The sequence below is a fragment of the Carcharodon carcharias genome, chromosome 17 (genome assembly GCF_017639515.1).
Source record: "Carcharodon carcharias isolate sCarCar2 chromosome 17, sCarCar2.pri, whole genome shotgun sequence".
NCBI classification, from domain to species: domain Eukaryota; kingdom Metazoa; phylum Chordata; class Chondrichthyes; order Lamniformes; family Lamnidae; genus Carcharodon; species Carcharodon carcharias.
In genome coordinates, this window is record NC_054483.1 from 46155871 (window position 1) to 46172966 (window position 17096).

A 17096-nucleotide genomic window follows, 5' to 3' on the forward strand; every position below is an offset into this window, starting at 1 on the left:
AAGGTTCAGGCCATGATATACATAACTGACTGCAGCACCCATTGCAGTAAACTGACCAGAACTGAACACTTCAAACTAACATGCTTACATGCAGGCATAGATAAATAAAGTGATATATGGTTCATCAGAGAGATAACTTCATCAAAATATGAGCATCAGCATGGAGTCAGAGGCTATAAATACTTTGATAAATTAAGAAGAACTCGCTCACAACTTTAAGGTAAGAAGATTTGAAGTATGGATAGCTTTTAACCTTGTGTTGCTATGGTGATGGTGCCAGCCAAATAACAGAGAAATCAACCAAGCTCCGGTGAAGCTGCTTTGAAAATTCCTGGATTAAAAACAAAAAACTGCAGGAACAAAAATTCCTGGTGTGCTTTGTGAAAAGCTGGCATTGATTGGAGAGAGCGGTGTCACATGTACTTGCTTCCTTTGTCAGCCCTTCGGATTTTTCCCAATACTTTGGGAATCAAATACGTCGGACCAAATCTTAGCTTGTGCAGTTTTAACATATGTTAGCTTGACCTGCTCTCTTTTCTTGTAAACAATACAAATGAATATTGATAGATGGAGAGACTTCCAGTGTGCAGGGCTCCAGTTCGCTGTGTGACATTTGTCTGTCCTTCACAAATAGTGGAGGTGGTGCGGTATTAATTGTCTGCTAGCAGAGGGAGCTTTTGATGGGCATTTAAATTGCCCTAATTAGGTCATTTTGTTACAAAAATGAAGTTTGTAAGATTTTTATGTTTTGAGACTGTTCCTTCAATTTAGAGTAAAAATGGAGGAATAAAGTGGGTCATGTGACCTGTTCTAAATTCTGATTGACAACAAACTCAGGTGGTTTGGTTGTTAAAGGTTAAGTGGGGTGGGGGCAGGTTGTCTGGGGCAAGGTGTGAGATATTCAGGCCTGCAAGCAATAATCAGGGCAGTTGTGCTGACGGTCGATAGACTGTTAGGCATGGATTTTCATGGCGTTGGAATGACTCTGGAACCATTTACAAATAGTGGGTGAAACCCAATCCGGGATTCTCACTCCTATTCCCATTGAGCCCCATTTTCGCTGACATGGGATAAGGGTGTGGGTAGTGAGCCTGCACTCTCCAGTCCTGACCTGGCTGGCTTCATTATTGGCTTAGGCATCTGCTAGCCCTCCCACCACCCCCACAACTTCCATGGAGTCAGGTCAGCTACTCACAGAATCACACAGTGCAGAAGAGGCCCTTTGGCCGATCGAGTCTGCTTCATGACTCGTGGCTCACGGCCCCTTAGAGGAGTCATAAACCATAGTCTGGATTTGGGAACCTTTGGAAAGGTAAATTCAAAAGGTATTACCCTTGCCTGCAACCCCCACACCCCTTCTACGTCTACTATGCACCCATCCACCCACATGACCCCTTATAGTCCCCATGCCAGCTCATAGCCCTTCCAAGCCCCTGTCTTCCAGTCTACACTATGTATTGTACACCAGTACCATCCCAGTATATATCTGGAACTTGAGCTGCTGCAGCTGATGACACTTCCTGCACATAGGGTTATCCGGGACATTGTTGAAAAGTGAGACATGTTGCCAAAGATTTTTGTTTTGCACTCATCAGGACAAATGCAGGAATGCCAAATTTCAGACAATCACAACAATTTATATGACAGGAGGAAAGGATGCTGATTGGTTGGCAAGTTGGCTCCAATTGGCTGAGATGATGCCTTGGAGAAAGCATTGGGGAACAAGAGGCTCCCCAAGCTCCTGGGTAATTCAAAAAATGTGCAAGGCTCGAACATATTATTTTTGTTTGCAAAATATTGTTTTTCTTTTTGATGGGGTTTTCATTTGCCTGTATTCTCCATCGTGTGGGGGTAGAAGGTTCCTTTGTTTAATTTATCTGGGTTTTTCTCACAGAAGACAGCTGCAGTGTTGGTCTGGTGTGGTTTGCAGCTCACTCAGAGTAAGAAAAAGCTGCCATCAGGATCAGTTTGGAAGGCTGTGAACGGCCGGCTGTATATATCTCCTGGCAGCCAGAACAAGGTGCATATGGAGGCCATTAGGAATCGGAGAGTGAGGGGGTGGTGTTCCTGAACTGGAGTCATTAAGCAGGAATTGTGAGTGTGGGGGCCCAAGCCTAGAGTGAGAAATCCTAATTCTTGAGGATTTAAAATTGTCAGTTCTGGGGATCAGAACAAATTTGGGGACTTTTTGCGGGATTTTGAATGCACAGACAATTATGTGTACATTAGGTTTGCTTAAGTTTAAGCTAACGAGATTTCAGAGTGAATTTTGTTGTATCTTGTGAAAAGCAGAATGGCCTTGTCAATTGGTCAGACTTTTCTGGGGTGGGAAGATTTGTCCCTGTGTGTTTTATAACAATTAACAAAGGTGAGGTTAAGAGCATTAGCAGAAAACTTGAAGATAGAGTTAAAAGCATGGCTGAAAAAGCAGAACTAATTGATGTAGCAGCAAAGCATTTGAGATTGGAAGAAGAAAAGCCTGACCCAGGTATAATGTAGCATGAGTTGGCTAAGATTCAGTTGCAGATGAAGCAGCTTGAAGTGAAAAAAAATAAATGAAGTCGCTCAAATTAGAAAAAGAAAGAGAAATTTTTTTAAAAAGCCTGAACTTGAATTCCAGAAAGAGAACTTAGCGAGGAGGAATGAGAGCGGGAAAGAGAGCTTCAATGAGAGAAAACAAAGAAATTAGGCAGCATGAACTGAAGAAAGAGAGGCTGAGGCTATATGGTGAAGAAGGGACTAATAGTTCAGATGATGAGTTGAGTCCCACTCTGAGGGCGGAATTTTACAGCCCTGTCATGGCATGGGCAGGGCTATAATAAGCAGCGATCTGTTCAAAAGTCCATTAACCTCAGCAGGACCGTAAAATCCCGCTGGCATAAAATTCTGCTCTAAGTTTTGATTTAGTTAGGAATGTTCGCCTAGTGCCTAAATTCATTGAGGATGGAGTTGAGCAATATTATGGGCCAAATTTTCACTGAGTTGTGGAGGCTCTCCAGATCCTTAAAAATGGTGGACAGGACCTAGATTCAGAAGTACCTCCCCATTTTCGGCAGAAAGGGGTTGGGGCATAGTGCTCAGAGGGGTGAATTAATAATTGGCTGGGTGATTTAAACTCAGCGCACAGTACAAAGAGATCCGATTTTCAGTCCAGGAATAGCCGCAATCTGCAGTGTGTGTTCCATGACATTATGGTGGAGATATAAATGCTCATGAGGGGTGGATAAGGTATGTAGAACTGTCCCGTTGTCAAGCTATTTAAATCCCTTGACCTTTAAATAAAAAAAACCTCCCTGTGTCCGTGAAGGTAAAAAAAAATCAGTCCTGGCAGCTGCAATAGATGTTTGTTGACATAAGGGGCATCATTACAGAATTATTATTGTTTGACTGCTTCCACAACATGGCATCATCACAGTGGGAGGGTGGAACTGTAAGTCCCCAGTTTGATAGACAGCTCCAAGAGATTATTAAAGGATTTGCTGTCTTTGGTGTGAGGTTATGAATAGTAATGTTTGTTTTTATAAGGGATTAATACTTGAGGGGATTTAAATGTATTGAATAGGCTTTCATGAATAAAAGTGGTATTTTATATGGTGAAGTTTAACCACACCAGACAATAACCATCTCCAACAAGACAGAATCTAACCATAACAAAAACAGAATTACCTGGAAAAACTCAGCAGGTCTGGCAGCATTGGCGGAGAAGTAAAGGGTTGACGTTTCGAGTCCTCATGACCCTTCGACAGAACTTGAATCTAACAATCTTCCTTTGACATTCAATAGTATTATCATTGCTGCTTATTTCCCCACTAGCAACATCCTGGGGGTTACTGTTGACCAGGAACTGAACTGGAGCTCAAACCCTGTCCACCATCCACAAGGCACAAGTCAGGAGTATGATGGATTTCCTTCCCTAAGGGCATGAATGAACCAGATGGGTTTTTACAACAATTGATGATGGTTTCATGGTCATGATTAGACTTTTAATTCCAGATTTTTATTGAATTCCTATTTCACTATCTGCCGTGATGGAATTTGAACCCACATCCCTGGAGCATTACCCTGGGCTTTTGGATTACTAGTCCAATGACAATACCACTACACCATTGCCTCCCCTTCTGCCTGTCTGTGACCTCTCAATGTTGTTTAGTTCATCTTCTCCTGAAAGGACAGAGGAACATTGATTAGTCCACTCTCTACCTGCAGCGCCATTGCAGCCTGGCCAACCCCAGCTGAGGAACACCTCACAGGGCACATCCGAATTGTGGCCCTTGAGCTGCAAGTCCAAGCAGACAGGGCTCACTCCCTTGGCCAGCTCTGGAGTCATTGACAGTTAACACTCAGACTCTAAACCCCTGAACTCTACAGCAGGGGTATGGCCAGACCTTAACACTTGTCAACGCTGATCCATGCCAACTCGGCACTCACCCTTCCTGGCACAGCAGTTCAACTCCAACAACACACAAGAAGCTTAACACCATCCAAGACAAAGCAGCCCACTTTAATGGCACCCCATCCACCACCTTCAATATTCATTCCCTCCACCACCAACGCACAGTAGCAGCAGTATGTACCATCTACAAGATGCACTGCAGCAACTCACCAAGGCCCCTTCAACAGTATCTAGAAGGACAAGGGCAGCAGATGCATGGACATACCACCACCTTCAAGTTCCCCTCTAAACTACACACCATCTTGACTTAGAACTATATTGTCTGCTGCAGTCCATGTGGTGTAGGTACACCCTGCTGGCTGGAAGGGAGTTCCAGGATTTCAACCCAGTGACAGTGAATGAATGACAAAATAGTTCCTGTAGCCACCTCCGACCTACATCTGGGGGCAGCAGGCTCAACTCTATCCCATGTCCACCCCGCCTCCCGCAATGAAAATTGCTCCAGTCATGTAATTTTTCCTGAGGTGGCTATACTGAGCTTGGAAGTTTCCCAACTCAAGCTACCCACCTCCATGATGGAAATTTGGCCCTTTATCTAATTATAGAAAGTTGCTAAAAGCCAGGATGACCAAAGCATACATAGACTCTTAGTTTGCAAACTATTTTGATGAGTTGGCATAGGGGCTATAAGGAGCCATTGGGGTCTGTGAAGGGACATGGGTCGGCATGGAGTGTATGAGAGGCCATTGGGGGTATTTTGACGGGAAAAACATTGGATGTTTATTTAAGCCTTGTAGAAGAAAATCTTCAGATTATGAAATGATAAAAACATAGAAACATACGAATGCACAATCATTGAAATAAGAGCAGGAGTAGGCCATTCGGCTCCCCAAGGCTGCTCCACCATTCAATAAGATCAGGGCTGACCTGTTTGTGTTTTGAGTTCCTCATTCACATCTACTCCTGATAACCTTTGATTTTGTTGCGTAACAAGAATCTATCTACCTCTGCCTTAAAAATATTCAGTGGCCCCACCTCCACCACTTACTGAGGCAGAGAGTTCCAAAGTCAATAACCCTCTGAGAGAAAAAAATTCCCCTCATCTCTATCGTATATGGGCAACCCCTAATTTTAAAACAGTGCCCCCTAGTTCTGGACTCACCCACAAGAGGAAACATCCTTTCCACATTCACCTTGTCAACACCATTAAGGTACTTAATATTGTACTTAATGTGTATGAGCTTGTCTCCGAAGTTTATCACTTAAAATTTTGGACTGTGAGGAAAAACAACATCAAACATTTGTAACATTTGCTAGGGAGAAAGAGCTTCTGTTTGATCGATGGTTTTGATCAGTGAAATTAGTGGAGACTTTTGAAAATGTGAGGGAAATAGTATAAATGGAAGAGTTTAAAAAACAGCTTTCTATTAACTCTTAGAACATAGCTAGAAGACCATAAGGTTTCTAAAATAAAGGAGGCAGCTATTCTAGCAGATTGGTACAATATAACATATGGGCAACTAGGCGGCAGTAGATCTCTACTTGTAAACCCACATAAAGGTTGGAAGTTATATGAGAGCGGACAGGATGACAGTATTCAAGCCTTCATGGATAGGATAACAGAAACGGAGGAATAGATTCTTCCCATGGTGTCCAAAAAGATAGTGTAGAAAGTAGAAGTGATTCAAAAAGACCAACATGTTTTGATTGTCATAAAGTTGGACTTTTGAAGGCAACTTTTTGGTAATTAAAAACTAAACCTGTGGCATTGGTGAAAATAATTGTTGATTCTCCAGAAAATGCAATTCCAAAGAGGGAAGCTTGTGAGGAATCTATACTTATTGGAATATGGACCGTGGGTTAAATAGGAATGTGAGGAATAATATAGGATTTATATTTGAAGGGGATGTTACTCCATTTTTGTGCAAAGGAGAACCCAGAGAAATTGTTATCCTCTGGTTCAGCTCAGAGCTTGCTGTGGCAAAAGATGCAGACTTCTCTCTTCTTAAATAAAAATATATCAACACAGGGTATTGATGGGAAGTGTGTGCCGATCCCATTGGATAGAGTGAATTTAAATTGTGCTTTAGTAAAGGGGTCTGTTATTGTCTTGTTTCTAAACTACTTGTTAAGCATGTGGATTTAATATTGGGGAATGATGTAGTGGGAGATGTTTTTTCCCCAGATGGATTTAGTGTGAAACAGCTAGCTTCACCTGTTGCTCAAATTTTTGAGATACCTTACCTTTCCAGGGTAATCTGATGTAGACTGGGCACTTTTCAGGTCTGAAAGTGGCAGCCTTGGGCCCATTCTTGAGTTTATGTGACACTCAGCAAGGAATGGTCTATTGTGGTAGCCATTATCCCACAGGATAGTTTTGATGTGCCCTATTTCAGCGTCAAGCTTGCACCATGAACAAATGTCTCTGTCCCTATTTATGACATTGTTGATAAGGCCAATGTTATAGCAAGGGGAACTTTAGGTATCCCAACATGTATATTGCCGCTGCTACTATGTAGTAGCGACATAAGTGGTATTTTCCACAAGCAGGATGCTATTGTCAAGCCAAAAAACATTCTGCCTACCACACAAATGAGTAATGTTGTATATGAATTTCAGTGCCAGTGCGATGCCAGGTTTGTAGGCCCTATGATGGATTGTATGAATCAGCTCATCCTTTTGACTGCTCGCAATAGGCAGAGTACTGCCTGTACTCAACCAACCCATGCTTGCAAAACTCAGAACGTAATGTCTAAAGTTAGGTGTGATTCTGCGATTGTTCAGCAAGTTCTGTTCAACCCCGAGTGTGGAAAGAATTACACTAACAACCAATTTATGCTTTGTATGATGCTTCTTCAGGCCCTTATGAAGGAGTGTCATATGGACTCGAAATGCTAACTTTGTTTTTCTCTCCATGGATGCTGTCAGACCTGCTGAGTTTTTCCAGAATTTTATGTTTTTCTTTCAGGTTTCCAGCATCCGCAGTATTTTTCTTTTAACCAATTTATGAGTATCAGTTGGGTTCACAATGTGGCTTACTTATGCTTGCTAGAAGTTATATACATGCATATGCAGGGATCAGTCCTCTGCAAGCAGAGAGAACATCTCCAGTCATTGCTCAGTCTTTGAATTAAACAAAAGCATGGGGGACAATTGTTTCCTGGCACATTCTCCATGCCAACATCTTGACCAATCAGAGTCAACCTGCCAACCAATCAGGAATCTTTTTTCATGCCAAATAAATTCTTTCTTCCTTTGAATTTTGGCATTCTTGTACCTGCCCTGATGAGTGCAAGACGAAAAGTATGTAAAAATTAGAACTGAGTTTAAGTAAGTCTTTATAAGCTATAATGTTGTCCGAGATGCTTCCTTTGTTTAATTTTCTTTATATACACAATAAAGTTTGTTTTTGTTTAAAAACATGAAATCTTGTTCCATAGTTCTGTCAGTTAATTATTGCATACTCAAATTTCTCTTTAAACATTAACAGTCTCTTCATGAAGCATAACACTTAAAAAATAACGATTTGCTGATACTGACTTCTCTTTTTCTGTTGTCACTTAAATTTAGGGAGGTTAATTGAGACCCTTAACGTAACCCTTAGTGTCAAAGAAAATACATTTTTAACTTCCCGGTTCCTTAGACTAACTTCCGAATTTTGGATAAAGGGAAACTAAACTACAATACACACCAGCCAATCAACTGACTGCATTTTTGTGATGTCACAGTTTGATTATTTTTCCTGCCTCACGTCATTGATCCAGGTCTGCTTCACACTCCTCCCCGTCTGCTTCACACTCCCCCTGACCTGTTTCATACTCCTTCCACTCTCCCAGGTCAGAAGATGCGTCAGCCATCTGCCCCCAAGCTACCTTGTGTGTGCTATTTCTCATGTTATCTGCCAAAAGGTGAGAAGGTGCTCCTATCCTCACCTTCTGCTTTATAGCTCAGCTGATATGCAGAACTATGGGTCAGCAACTCTAGAGAACATTAAAAAATACTTGTGAGAAGCATCTGCAGCACTGCAAGTTTTTCAATCTGTCAAAGACTAATTTGAAAAGAAAATCTATTGAAACATTTGTTTGCAAAACTTTAGCTCACCTGAGTCTGATATCTGCCAAAGCTCCATAATAAACAGATAAAATATGGTGCATGAACATAAAATGCAGAGCAACTAAAAACTCACTCTCAGAGGGATCTTTTGTTGTGGTGGAGTGGAGTTGTACCCAACTCAAGATGTGCAGTGCAACTTTTGACATCAGTGCTCTCATCACAAATACATTTACGGTTTACTTACTCTGCTTGAAACTCGGTGTTCAAATGAAAACCGCTGCACTTGAAGTGGAAAAATGCTTACCTCTTGACAATCTCCCCTACCTGAGACTGAGAGTTGTGTAATTATTTATCGAGTCCCAGACTATAGCCCCCTGCTGTTCAGCAGACTAGGTCACCAACATTCTACATTGTTGAGCAGTAGCTACTTTTTAACCGCATGGGTTACACTAGTAGTTTATGGTTTCACGTGCCAATAATAGAATTGTTCTACAATGTTACTGTACTTGAACCTTTTACCCCTCCCGCCAACTTCCCCTTCCTGCTACCCCTCCTTCCCCACTTTCTGCTTTCCCCTGCTCTTTTCCTTTCCCCTCTTCTCCTTCTATTTTCCTTCTCCTCTTTCTCTAACTCTCCTCTTGCTCCCCTCCTCCTCCTTGAACTCTTCCCTTCCTCCTTCTCTCTCCCTTCTTCTTATTCTGACAGCGAGTCTTTATCATCTTCCAGCCTTTCCTTTAGTCTCATTGATATTTCTCAGTATACCGTTCTGTCCCTCCATGTACTGTTCTGTCTCTTTTCCTCACTCTGCACTCTTGTTTGATTTTGTTAGAATTCCCAGTGTGCACGAGGGTGCCCCATGATCTCAGACTGAATACCCAACTTGCTGGAGCAGCCATGATCACCCTGTTGATCAATGGCTTAGTTCCCATTACATGAAAAGTTAATGACACAACAATCTGCAGAGAAATGAAACATTACTAATGGTCAATAGAATGAAATAGAAAAAGAAATTAAAAATATGCAACAAACTCAAAATTTTGATTTACCAAATATAAATCATTCAAAACTTCTAAAATTGATCATAGTTTAAACTATCTATATGTGCCTGTAAAACATTTATTTGCATTTTGTTATTACTTTCATTACATCTCAACTTTTTATCCCAGGGTAATTCAGTAATAAATGTTGACTCTAATGGCATTTACTGAAGATGCTCTCCATTACAATACAGCCATGGCTCTTTATTCTTATGTCCTTGTGGACTAGATTAATGCCATTGATTAACTTGTCCCAATGGAAGTCAAACTAGAGTGTTTATCTGAATGTGTTGAGAGAATCCATGATGCCTGAAAGGATTTTGTCCCTGAAGTGATCGGTTAACTTCTTTCTGATTAACTGTGGAGGCATTGTGCATTTTAAGTGTTACTGTGGAGGTGGTTAATGATATTTTCCATCCTTCTCAGGTGAAATCATGAGAGTTGCATCAAGAGAATTCACAGATGACCCATGTGCCTTGCTGAAACGAGAAGGGGTGGTTAATGCTGCGCAAGCTCTCCTTACTGCTGTGACCCGACTCCTTATTCTGGCAGACATTACTGATGTTATGTATCTCTTGCAGCATCTCATGGTTGTAAGTAAATTCAAGTGAAGTCAAATCTTTTCCAGTTAAAATTGCACATTCTAGATGCTAACATGAGCTAATTTTAATGCTATGTTATTGGCAGGTCCAGAAATCATTTGCATTGTTGATGAGCATGACAAATAAAGGTGAACTGACCAAGGCCTACACAAGTTTTGGGCAGGATTTAGCCAAATTGGATCTTCTGACTCAGAAACGACAACAGGTGTGGAAAGTTGACTGTATTCATTTTGTCAATGGTTTAATGGTCATATAGCAAAACCCAGGCATAATATTATAGACTATTCTTCTCGATTTCAGAAGAATGTGAGTATTGCTGAAAAAAGACACATATTGTCAAAGCTTTTTGTCTTGCACTCATCAGGACAATTCACAAGAAAATACTGAATGTAAAGGGAACAACAGTTTATACTGCATCAGAAGAGAGTGCTGACTGGTTGGCAAGTGGACTCTGATTGGTGGAGGCATTGCCACGGAGATCAGTCATCAGTTATAACTGGTGCATTCTCCATGGCAATGCCTCCAACAACCAGAGTCTGCTTGCCAAACAATCAGCACTCGCTTCTCAAACAGTATAAATTGTTGTTCCCTTTATAATTTGGTATTCTTGCAAATTGTCCTGATGAGTGTGCAAGATGAAAAGCTTCGACAACATGCATAATTTTTCAGCAATACTCAAGTTCTGTACTACCAAATGACTATTCAGAAGGATTGTGTGCTCATTCATTTAAGATATTCTTTTGCAGGACTCCTTGCGCCCAGCACACCACACACTGAGAGAACCAAGGTGTTTGAGGGATGGGGTGGGGTGGGGGGGTGGGGGGTGGGGAGGGGACTGATTATCTGCATTATACTTCACCTGAGTAAATTTGCCTCTAATAAAATTGCATCCTTCAGATGAGACACTAAATCTCTCGGATGTGAAAGATCCCACGGTGGTATTCAAAAAAGAGCAGGAGAGATCTCCTCACTGTTCTGGCCAATATTTTTCTCCAATCAACATCGCTAAAAAAATACATCACCTGGTTATTATCACATTGCTGTTGTGGGAGCTTGCTGTGCACAAATTGGCTGCTATTGTTTCCTAAATTACAACAGTGACAATACTTCAAATAGCATTTCATTGGCTGTGAAGTACTTTGGGATGCCATGTGGTTGTAATAGGTGCTAGAGAAATACAAGTCTGTCATTCTTTCTTGAAGGGGTGTTGTGTATGAAAAGGCTGTCTATTTACTGTTACAGACCGTAGGCAGGGGAATGAGGGCCACATCGAGGGGTCAGCATTTCTGAAGGGGGTGGTCAGCTGTTGTTAGTTCTCTAGCTTGCATATATGTCAAGACTCATTCTTGGAATTTGTGGTCGCACCATTGACACTAAATTCAGAAGAGTAACGAGCTGTTCTCTGATGCACAGCACACCAACGATTGAAGAGCTGGATGAGTTTGATCCTTCTGATCACAATAGTCATAAAGGAAGGTGGAGAACAGGGGAAATGAATTTCAGCCAAATGTTGAACATTGGGTGAATTAAGAGAAAGAAGGAGGATGGAAAATATCTGTAAACTGGAATTTCTAAGAGTGAGTAATGGATTGGGAAATGTTCAGGGCATTCAGGGATTGCAATAGTTCCACTTTGGGAGGAGGGGTCATTCAGGTATTATTCCTTATAATGCTAGGTGATACAGTTGTACTTGTTAAAACTGACCTGATTTTAAATGCTTCTGTGACAAGTCAAGATCGTAATGACATGAAGTGTGCATGATTGTAAGAATTTTGGTACATGGCAGAAGAGGTATGATCAACATTAGAGATCTTGTGGAGCAGTGGTAGCGTCCCTAACTCTGGGCCAACAGCTCTGGGTTCAAGCTCCACTTCAGGATTTGATGGCCATGGAAGGTGTGTTCTTAATGTGGCCAAACAGGTTGTATATCAGCCTGTAATTCCTTCTAATGTGCCTGTTGGCAGGCAGTAAGAGTGGAACTGCAGAAGGCAACAGCAAACCACTACAGCACTTTTCCAAGTTGATAACCATGGACCAATCCAATGGAAGTCCATGGTCACCAATATCCTCTTAGGGAATGATACCTGGAGCAGGAGGAGGATAATCACACCATTGAAATGAAACAGATTATCTGGATGTTAATTGCTGATTGTGGGAGCTTGCTGTGCATAAATTGGCTGCTGCCATTGCTAGGTTAGATCAGTGACTACATATTAGAAAGGACTTCATTGACTGTAAATGAGGTCAATAAAGGCGTTCATAAATGCAAGTCTTCATTTCTTTATTCATCATGAATTTCCTCCAAGGTTTTCCCGATCGGCTGCTCTGACTTTAGCGGGAATGCCGGATAAATGGGATAACCCATGTCATGCCAGCTGATTGGGAGAATCCGAGGAAATTTCCAGGGAGAGTATCTGTTGGTTTACTTGTATTTAGAGTGCTGATCTGCTGGGTCCAATGGATTGTGAATGGAGAGGCACTGGATGTTACACATCCTTCTGATAATCCATATTAGCATTAACCTGGCACTGTTTAGTCAAGTAGTTTCAGTTACTTTCACATAATAGGAATTTATATTGGCAAAATTAATGTCTGAAATGTTCTGCAATACACAGTTTCCAACTGGAACAGATGTGACATGCATGAACTGCAAATATCACTTCTTTCCAGAAAACTGGTGCTGTGAAACAATATTGCAAAATAGACTAAGCTTATCCAATAAATCTAGCTGAGTCTTTCATTTCTTTTTAGTTGCAATACTTCCACAGTTTGTCTACAATTTTATTGGTAAAATACACCAGCACTTTAGTCAGATTCACTTGTTCCAACTTTGACAAGGTGTGGTATTGCCCGCTCCTGTTGGGGGCGGGTGTCATGGCAGGCGGAGGGGGGACAATTCGATGTGAGCGGCAGAAATCAGTTTCATGTTGGTGTGAAATCACAGCGAGATCACCCGATGGTGTCCACCATCGTGGAATGCGAATCCCACTGGAGGCTGGTGTGAACCCGATTTGTATCCCATTAATGGGGTCAAGGTAAAGCCCGACCAGAATCATCTCCCCATGCCTGATTTACCATTCTGCCAATGGGAAAACATGCCAGGCCAGAACATGTCTGGACAAGTGTGATGTGCAGAAGTCTGGACCGTTAGGGCCTAGTTCAGATCACGGATATCCGAGGAGTAGAAGATGCTGGAGCCCCACAGCTACCAGGCCATGGAGGAACACAAGCATCGCATGCTGGGTGGAATCGCACGGTGATGGCTCCACTATGAAGCAGGTATAATTGGGTGGGGGGGAGTGGTGAGGTTGTGGGGGGGTGGGGGAAGAAGGTGTCAGGGGCTGAGGTTGGGGTGGGCCGAAGGTGTTGCAGGGGGTGAGGTTTGGGGGGGATTGAAGGTGTCAGGGAGATTAAGATTAGGAGGGGGGACAAAACTGTAGTGGGTGAGGTTAGGAGGGGGAAGAGGATATATGGGGAGGAGGGTCTAATGGGGGAAAATGCTGCAAGTGGGGAGGTAAGTGTAAGTATAAGGGGGGAGGAAGGTTTAAGGGAAGGAATTCAGAGACGGGAAGGTGTCTGGGGGGGTGGAGGGAGTTCGGAGGGATGGAAGGTGTCCGGAGAGGAGGAGGGAGTTTGAAGGGGGTAGGTGTCCAAGGGGAGGAGGGAATTTGAAGGGGGTAAGGTGTCCATGGGGAGGAGGGAGTTCAGTGAAGTGAAGGTGTCTGGGGGGAGGAGGGAGTAAGGGGACTAAGGATGGAGAAGGGAGTTGGGGGGGCTATGTCTAGTTGAACGTGCAAGGGAAGGGTATGTGGAGTGAATGACAACTCCTGGGAGTGAACTGAGGGTGGATGTGGTAGGAGGGAATGGTGAGTATGAGAGGGGGCAGAGGGAACCGGTAGGGTGGGAGAGTGAAGGTGTCCCAGTAGCAGTAGAAGGGGTGGTGAAGATGGTTGTTGGGGTCTTGGAGGCAGACACGGACCCTGGGGGTGGGTAGGCGGAGGTCGGGGAGGACAGAGTGGATGGGGGTGGGATTCTCAGGAAGGTAGGGAACATGCACATTCACCTGGACATCCTGGAAAGAAAAGGGTTCGAGGTTTGTGGGTGATGGTGGGGAGGTGAAAGGTAATGCCAGGGGCATTCACAGTGATGGAGGAAGGACATAGGTAATTGGGGAAGGGGAAAGGATGGGGGAGCTGATGAGAAACTTGATTACAACCATGTTTTTCAAATCGAAAGTGAACGGAGCCTTTTGTTGGACGGGCACAGGTGCTGCATGGGAGTGAGATCAGTGGGTGGACGGAGGTGCAGGTCAGCTCAAGTGGACAATTGAAAGAGAACCCGAGCAGGCAGCATTGAAAATGCTCGGGACAGTGAGATGAGTGTGATGGAAAAAGGGCCCACCTGCGTGTGAGAGGCTCACGTGAGGCTCCGAAAGGCCCTGCCACACACACACACCTCTCCCTCCAGAATCATTTGTGATCTGGCTGCGTGCAGTTGAACTGCGAGTGGCGGGGGCGGGGGGTGGGGATGCAGGGGGTGGAATTGCGAAGCCTGCCAATGAAGCTGAAAGACAACATTACACATTATTCAGTGAAAGTAAATGTATTTTCAGATTATAGGAACATAGAAAATAGGAGCAGGATTAGGTCATTTGGCCCTTTGAGTCTGCTCCACCCTTCAATATGATCATTGCTGACCCTCTAGCTCAACACCATACTCCTGCCCTCTCCCCATATCCCTTGACACCTATAGAGTCCAGAAATCTATCTATTTCCTTCTTAAATATATTCATTGACAGGTTCATCACCCTCTGAGTGAAGAAGTTTCTCCTCATCTCAGTCCCAAATGGTCTGCCCCGTATCCTGAGACTGTGACCCCCTTGTTCTAGGACCCCAACCAGAGGAAATATTGTCCCTGCATCCAGTCTGTCCATCCCTGACAGAATTTTATATATTTCAGTGAGATCTCCTCTCATTCTTCTAAACTCCAGTGAATACAGGTCTAGTCAGCCCAATCTCTCCTCATATGACAATCCTGCCATCCCAGGAATCATCCTAGTGAACCTTCGCTGCACTCCCTCTATGGCAAGTATATCCTTTCTTAGGTAAGGAGATCAAAACTGCACACAATACTCCAGGTGTGGTTTCACCAAGGCCCTGTACAGCTGCAGTAAGACATCCTTGCTTCCGCTCAAGTCCCCTCACAATGAAGGGCAACATACCATTTGCCTTCTTAACTGCTTGCTGCAGCTGCATGCTTGTTTACAGTGATTGGTATACAAGAACACCCAGATCCCTCTGTACATCAACATTTACCAATCTATCACCATTTAAATAATACTCTGCCATTCTGTTTTTCCTACCAAAGTAGATAACCACACTTATCCACGTTATACTGCAACTGCTATTTTTTTGCCCACTTGCATAACCTGTTTAAATCGCCTTGAAGCTTCTTGACACCCTCCTCATTGCTCACATTCCCAGCAAACTTGGAAATATTACATTTGATTCCTTCATCCAAATCATTGATATATAATGTGAATAGCTGGGGCCCATGAACTGATCCCTGCGGTAGCCCACTAGTCACTGCCTGCCACCTGAAAAAGATCCATTTATTCCTACTCTTTGACTATTGTATGTTACCCAATTCTTAATCCCATGTGCTTTAATTTTACACACTAACCTCTTATATGGGACTTTATCAAAAGCTTTCTGATAATCCAAATTCACCACATCCACTGGTTCTCCTTTATCTATTCTGCTAGTTACGCCCTCAAAAAACTCCAATAGGTTTGTCAAACATGATTTCCCTTTCATGAATCCATGTTGACTTTGTCTAATTCTGTTGATATTTTCTAAGTGTCCAGTTATCTCATCCTTTATAATAGACCCTAGCATTTTCCCTACTACTGAGGTTAGGCTAACCGGTCTGTAATTCGCTGTTTTTCTCCCTCCCTCCTTTTTTAAATTGTGGGGTTACATTGGCCACCCTCAAATCTGCTGGGACTATTCCAGAATCTACAGAATTTTGGAAGAAGACAAGCAACGCGTCCACTATTTCCATGGCCACCTCCTTTCACCACAGGCTGGGTTGTAGATTATCAGGCCCTCGGGGATTTATGGTGTCATTAATTTCTCCAGCACTGTTTTTTTTAGTAAAACTAATTTCCTTCAATTCCTCCTTCTCACTAGAACCTTAGTTCCCTAGTATTTCTAGGAAGGTATTTGTGTCTTCCCCCAGATAAAGTGTCAAAATGTATTCACCCATGCAACCACTTGTAATCAGAATTTCTTACCTTTTCTAGGCCGACCACTTCTTCTAGTTTCTGTCCTGACATCCGCAGCTGGGGTGGAGACAGCCTGTGCAATGGTTGGCCTGTTTCCACTGGTGACTTCGGTGTGGGTCCTCTGGAGAGCCAAGGCCTTGAGGGCCCCTGCTTGCTTTGGCTGTCCTCCTGTGGGCCAGCTGCCCCCTCTGTGGTGATAGAGGGTGAAGTTGAGGGGGTCACAGGCAAAGGGGGCTCAGAGGGAGAGGACAGGATAGGGAGGGAGAGTTCCCTGAGTGCATGGCCCAAGGGTTTCCAGCTGCCACTCCTCCTTTCCTCAGGTGTCTGAGGGCCCTGGCCTGATTCCCTGAGGGGAAGGAGCCCCTGGGGGGATGTTGAGGCGCCCTGTATCCCTCTCACGTTGTCACTGCAGGATTTGCCCATGGCTAACGCGATAGACTGCAGCTCTGCCAACCTTCCCATGATTGCTTGTGGGCACCACTTCATCAGAGTGCAGGCGGACACACTCCTCCGACTTACATGCCACTCTGTTGAGGGTTTCCAACAGCTCTGCATGATGTTACCCCACCTTCGGCTGACTCTCCAGGATGAATTGGAAGGCCAAAACCAGAGGCTCGTCATCTGACTCGGACCTCACAGATGCCTCTTCCCCAGCAGTCCTCCGAGAGCTGGGGAGCTTGGCTGAACCTGCCTCCTCCTGCTGTGGATACATGTCCATGCGGTGA

At 43.5% G+C, this 17096-nt stretch overlaps 1 protein-coding gene across 2 annotated transcripts in view; it reads left to right on the forward strand.

The window, feature by feature from the left end:
• LOC121289841 (catenin alpha-3-like) overlaps positions 1 to 17096 on the forward strand; it is a 1845970-nt gene that overhangs the window by 109738 nt on the left and 1719136 nt on the right. For both annotated transcript variants that reach the window (XM_041209732.1, XM_041209733.1), the window contains exons 4-5: positions 9910 to 10076; positions 10171 to 10290. In XM_041209732.1, coding sequence (XP_041065666.1) covers positions 9910 to 10076; positions 10171 to 10290 — 287 coding nt within the window. The remainder of the gene's footprint in view (positions 1 to 9909; positions 10077 to 10170; positions 10291 to 17096) is intronic.